At 40.1% G+C, this 5,448-nt stretch overlaps 1 protein-coding gene across 1 annotated transcript; it reads right to left on the bottom strand.

The window, feature by feature from the left end:
• Positions 1-2,587: 2,587 nt before the first annotated feature.
• On the bottom strand, positions 2,588-5,084 carry LOC149390200 (uncharacterized). The gene is made up of 4 exons (XM_089619705.1): positions 4,755-5,084; positions 4,490-4,497; positions 3,382-4,354; positions 2,588-3,064 (listed from the first exon to the last, which is right to left on the bottom strand). Exons 1-4 carry the CDS (start codon positions 5,082-5,084, stop codon positions 2,588-2,590), a joined length of 1,788 nt encoding a protein of 595 aa, XP_089475831.1.
• Between the last annotated feature and the right edge of the window lie 364 nt (positions 5,085-5,448).

Below are 5,448 nucleotides of genomic sequence, written 5' to 3'. Positions count from 1 at the left end.
ACTGTGGAATTGTGTAGAGACTTAAAAGTATGAAAAAGGATTTATATGCACAAATATGTTTAGAGGCTCCTGAATCTAGTATCCATGATTTATAGGAGTGTTTAGAAGAACCTGTACCGTTAGAATAACAGTATGAACCTGTAGAGAGAGTGGTCATTTTTAATTTGCATTTGTCCCAATCTCTGGACGGTGGATAATAGACTATTGAATAAAGAGATCTCACGTACCTTGAGCTAACAGAAGGGTAAGAGAAAGCTTATTCAGACAGAGATAGACATGGACAATTGTATGATCGATTTGAACAAGGGTTCATTTAAAAAAAAAATTAGCTTCACTTAGTTTTGGACAACACTTCCTCGATCTTATTCGAAAATGTATTTCTACTCCAAAGTTCTTTGTCCTCCTCAACGGATTCCTAATCCCAAATTTCAAATGGAGGTAGAGATATTTTTGTCGATGAATTGTTTCTTTTTTGCCGGACTGAGTCTCTCGTGCAAAACTTGCAATGTGCTAACTTTTGCTAAGCATGTCCAATGCGATGCGATAATGTTTTTAATTTATTTGAAAACGTTGTATGATTAAATAATTTAAAACGGTTTGCCATGCGATGCTATATGACTGAGTCCACTGACGCGTCTCTAAAGAAAGTGGAGTTCAACGGGGCAATCATCGTACGTTCATAAAAGAAAATCCAACGGCAAAGATTAGTTGACGTGGATCATTTTCATATCGCTGACTCACCAGATTATAGGCAGTGCCACGTCACAAAAGAAGATATCTGAAGCTAAGGTGTCATATATATTTGGCAATTCATCAGAAACATTAGATAAATGTTTTCGATTTTCAAATCTAATTCTCACATGCCCATAAACAGCCACGCAAGTACAACAATAATTTTATTTATTTATTTATTTTATTTTTTTAATTGAAACGACCCCAGAAGCATTATTGAAGTGGCCAAACTCCAACGGACTTGACAGCTCAAACTCATTGCATCTTTCAAGCCTAAAGCATATTAGCACTGTATTATTATTCGATCAATTCTAAACAATAAATCCATATCTTTCATGGTTTATGCAAAATAAATAAATACAGAATATCGCAAAAACAGTCTCGTCTTTTGCTGTCGACAAGAAGATATTTTCTTAGCACTTCTGAATCATTTTTTTCAAAGGCGTACAAATATCTCAACGCATTAAAATAAATACATAAACTTATACCGATCTATATAAAGCAATATGACACTGTCGCACTGTAATAAGCTAAATATAACATTAGATTTAATCGCTTGCGATGGAAATGGTCCAATTCTAATGTTCGATATCGATGGCTCATAAGACGCACTATTCACTAATAACCCTTTTTTATTTGAGTTGTTCTTTTTAAGCTCAGACAAAGCCAGATGAAATGTCAACAATTTGTCAACAAATTAATTATTTTATTAATCAAAATAATAAAACATATTCAGCGAATAAAATATGTAAACAAAATTTAAAGCTCAAAAGGAAAATTCCAACCAGTCTATCTGAAAAAAGCCAAAAAAAAAAAAAAAAAAATTTGCACTTTTCTCTTTCTCTTTTCAATGAAGAAAAGATAATCTCTATTCGGGAATCAGCTTACACTCAGTTCAATGCTAGTCAAGATCCGGGTGTATTCTTAAAGAAGAAACTGAAAAAATGTGTCGTCGACCACATTATCGGAGAGTCTGGAGCGGAGTACCTGGTGGACCCATGGGACGGGGTCGATGATGTCTTCATCCCTATAATAGATGGCGGACACTGGTATCTTCTTGTTGTCAACGTGCGTTCAAGGTGTATAACAGTGTACTACTCCATGAGTTCCACCGGTGGACACCAAACGCTTGTGGACACTGAAGTCAGAAACTTGGCCACCATTTTGCCATATGTTCTGCATGTCGCCGGCGTTCTACTCTCCAATGAAGAAATATTCAAGGTCGTCCACTACGATCAAATACCACAACAAGACAATGGGTAAATATTTTAATTCTTAATTTTACATTCTTAATGGCACATCAATTAAAGCATGCGTTTTTTGTTCCTTCATAAATGATTGTGGCATGTTTATGATCAAGACTGCCGAGTTTTTGGCGCACGACCTTCCATTGTCTGATTTGAAACAGGAGGACATGATCATGTATCGACAGAAAATGACCACCGAATTATACCGACACGGAGCGCTAAAACTACACACGCGTGGAAATGTCAATGTTGAGGCAACTTGAAATTATGTGTTTATGATTGTACGCATGTGTTTATAACTTTATATATGTATTCTTAGAACTTTATGTATTGTCTTGACATCAATTTCTTAGTTTAAAAGTGTATGTATTGTTTCGAAATCAATTTATGTATCACAAACTGACCTCATTTCGTGACAGATGTGTCACAGACTGAGATCACTTCGTGACAGATGTGTCACGGACTGTGTTCACGTCTTAGCAATAAGATTGTTTTATAAACCATTCTTAACAATAAACTCAATACCAATAAAGTTCAAAATATTCAAAATGTAATACATAGCAAAACACCAAGGAAGTTCTAGATATTCAATGATAAAACGTGTCGAATTACAAACCAAACCAATGTCCCATCCTCGGAGCCCTCATTTCTGGTGGAATTGGGTTGCGACACGTAGCTCTATTGTGACCTACACCTCCACAATGGGAACATTTACGAAGCGGGGTATCAGATTCTCCAAGAGAGGGAATCCTTCTCTTCTTAGGTCTACCCGCCGGACGACCTAAGAAGTTAGGCGGATTTACTTTGATCTGCTTGATTTCGTCGGGAAAAGTCCATGACGATTCACTTCCTAGAGGATGAATAACCCCTGCATACGCCAATTTCCAATACTCGGTCGTGTAGTACTCTGCACAATAGCTCTCAACTGGTAGGTTGCGTAAGCGACAAGCCGCAATGGCATGGACACATACAAATAGAGCAGTTTGAAATTCTCGACACGAGCACGTCTTATCAATCAAGTTCACTGCCCATGGTGTTCCTTTTGTGTCTAAAACCTCGAATTCGTATACTGCAGAAAGCCGGACCTAAAACATAAGCAAAAAAAAGTTTAAACATAACCACTCAGTCCGTGACACATGTGTCACGAAATGACCCGAGTCCGTGACACCTGTGTCACGAAGTGGATTCACTCTGTGACACATGTGTCACGGACTGAAGTCACTCAGTGACACAAGTATCACGGACTCGGGTCATTTCGTGACAGAATTTAAAAATTAAAAACACACTATAACCTGCATATTTGCCGAGACAGCAAGTTTTTTTTTAACATTTCGGTATGATATTCCATTGACAACACACTTTGAGTTGATGCCGCCTTTTCTCGTCGGTGGTAGAACCAAACTTGCATTCTCTCCCTCAACCAATCAAGGCACTTCACTATTGGAAATGATCTTGCTTTAACAGTTAACGCATTCAAAGACTCTGCGTTGTTTGAAGTTATGATCGTATACCTTGATGTCTTGAAAAAACAACGTGCCCACTTCTCATTTCCTACTTCGTTGACAAGGTACGGACGTATCAACGGGTCTTCCTTGTCCAACATGCGCATAAACTTTTGATATTCAAATATAGTATACGTTTTTGCTGCACCGTAGAACTTCCAATTGAATTCATTGCCAAGTTTTTTGAATTTTGCCTTGACGTTATTCTTCACGTGGTATGCGCAAAAACCATGTTCTGCTCTTGGAAAAACTTTCTTCGCGGCGTTAATGATTCCGGTGTTTTGGTCGGATACGATGACCATGTTATCCCTCTCCCCCAATGCTTTCTTAAGTTTGTTGAAGAAATAAAACCAGGACTTGGAAGTTTCGGACTCACCAATACCATAGGCAAGCGGGAATATTTGCTCATTTGCGTCCATCGCGGAAGCCGTAAACATGCTGCCCTTGTGATAGTTTGTCAAGAAGGTTGCATCAACAATTACAACAGGCCGACAATACTTCCATCCCTCTCTGAACGGAGATAAAGAAACGAAAAAGTACATGAAATATTTATGACGGTCAGTTTTTAGGTCGATGAGAGAACCTGGATTCTTTTGCTCTAACATGTACTTGTATTTTGCAAGAGAGGCATATGACTCATCATCAGTCCCATACAAGGATTGTATTGCACATTCTTTTGCCCTCCATGCTTTTCTGTATGAAATATTGACTCCAACCTCTATTCGCATGTAACTCTGAATCTCCTTTGGGGTACAACTATGTACAGTTGGATCAATAAATTTGTGTTTCACCCTCTCTCCAACCAACTCTGCAGTAGCTTGCAGTTGCCCTTTTTGTCTTTCCTCCACAGAACAAGTATGCTTTGGATCATATCTTGAACCATAAACACATACACACGATCAAAAACATTTTAAAAATAAAAGGGCATACATTTCCTGACATATCTGTCACGAAGTACATCCACTCGTGTCAGGAGTGGATTCACTTCGTGATAGATCTGTCACGGACTGATTCATCTATGAAGAGAAATGAAATTTCAAATAAAATCAGTTTTTAGGTCGTGAAATTTTACCTTCTAATTTCAAAACAATCCGTGTTCTTTAGCTTCACTGCCCGGACCGCCCAATCACAATTTTTACCCGCACAAATGACATGAAGTTTGAGCGGAGATGAGTTCTTCGTTTTGAACCGATAATGATTATTGATTGCATCCATCCGCAAATGCTTCAACAACGCCGCTTTGTTTGCATATAATCCTTTTTTTTACACTTACCGGAGATAAAATGTCCAACACCTCAATATCGTTACTCTCGACACATGTATTTGATTCGGGAGCCGTAACCGAACACCCCCCATTCTCTTGGCTCGATACCCTCTCTTTTCTTTGTGATCGAGTTCGCGGCTGTGGTGGAAGAGGAGGCTCTTCCTGGTGTTGAGTCTGTGGTGGAGCCTCTATCGACAAAATAAATGGTGGTGGAGACCTTCTGGGTTGGGGTGTTGCCTGGCTAACAGTATTGATGTCATCCAACCCAACAGTATCATTGTCGAAAGCCTCCGGACTTGGTACGTCCCATTCACGTGCCTCGGATATAGGACTCGGCATGTTTGGAATGATCCTGCTTCGATTGCAACCAAATCCACTCTCGCTTGTGTTTGGTGTTGGAGTGGATCCAACCCGTGGAGAAGACGCGTCATCCGCTTTTTTTATCCTGAAATGCCTCCCGTGGACGCTGGCTAGACCAGATACGTCCGGCGGACGCAAGCCTTTGAAACCCATTTGAAACTCGCTGCCTTTCGGCTCGCGAGCTGGGCGGTGAGCGCGGAGCCACATTTGCGTGGCGAGGTTTCCCGTGGACGCTGGCTAGACCAGATACGTCCGGCGGACGCAAGCCTTTGAAACCCATTTGAAACTCGCTGCCTTTCGGCTCACGAGCTGGGCGGCGAGCGTGATGCCACATTTGCGTGGC

The sequence above is a fragment of the Urtica dioica genome, chromosome 7, assembly GCF_054948205.1.
Source record: "Urtica dioica subsp. dioica isolate 48M chromosome 7, U.dioica_male_clone48M_v1_H2, whole genome shotgun sequence".
Lineage (NCBI taxonomy): Eukaryota > Viridiplantae > Streptophyta > Magnoliopsida > Rosales > Urticaceae > Urtica > Urtica dioica.
The sequence above is the reverse complement of the archived record's forward strand: the minus strand, read 5'-3'. Positions and strand labels throughout refer to the sequence as shown.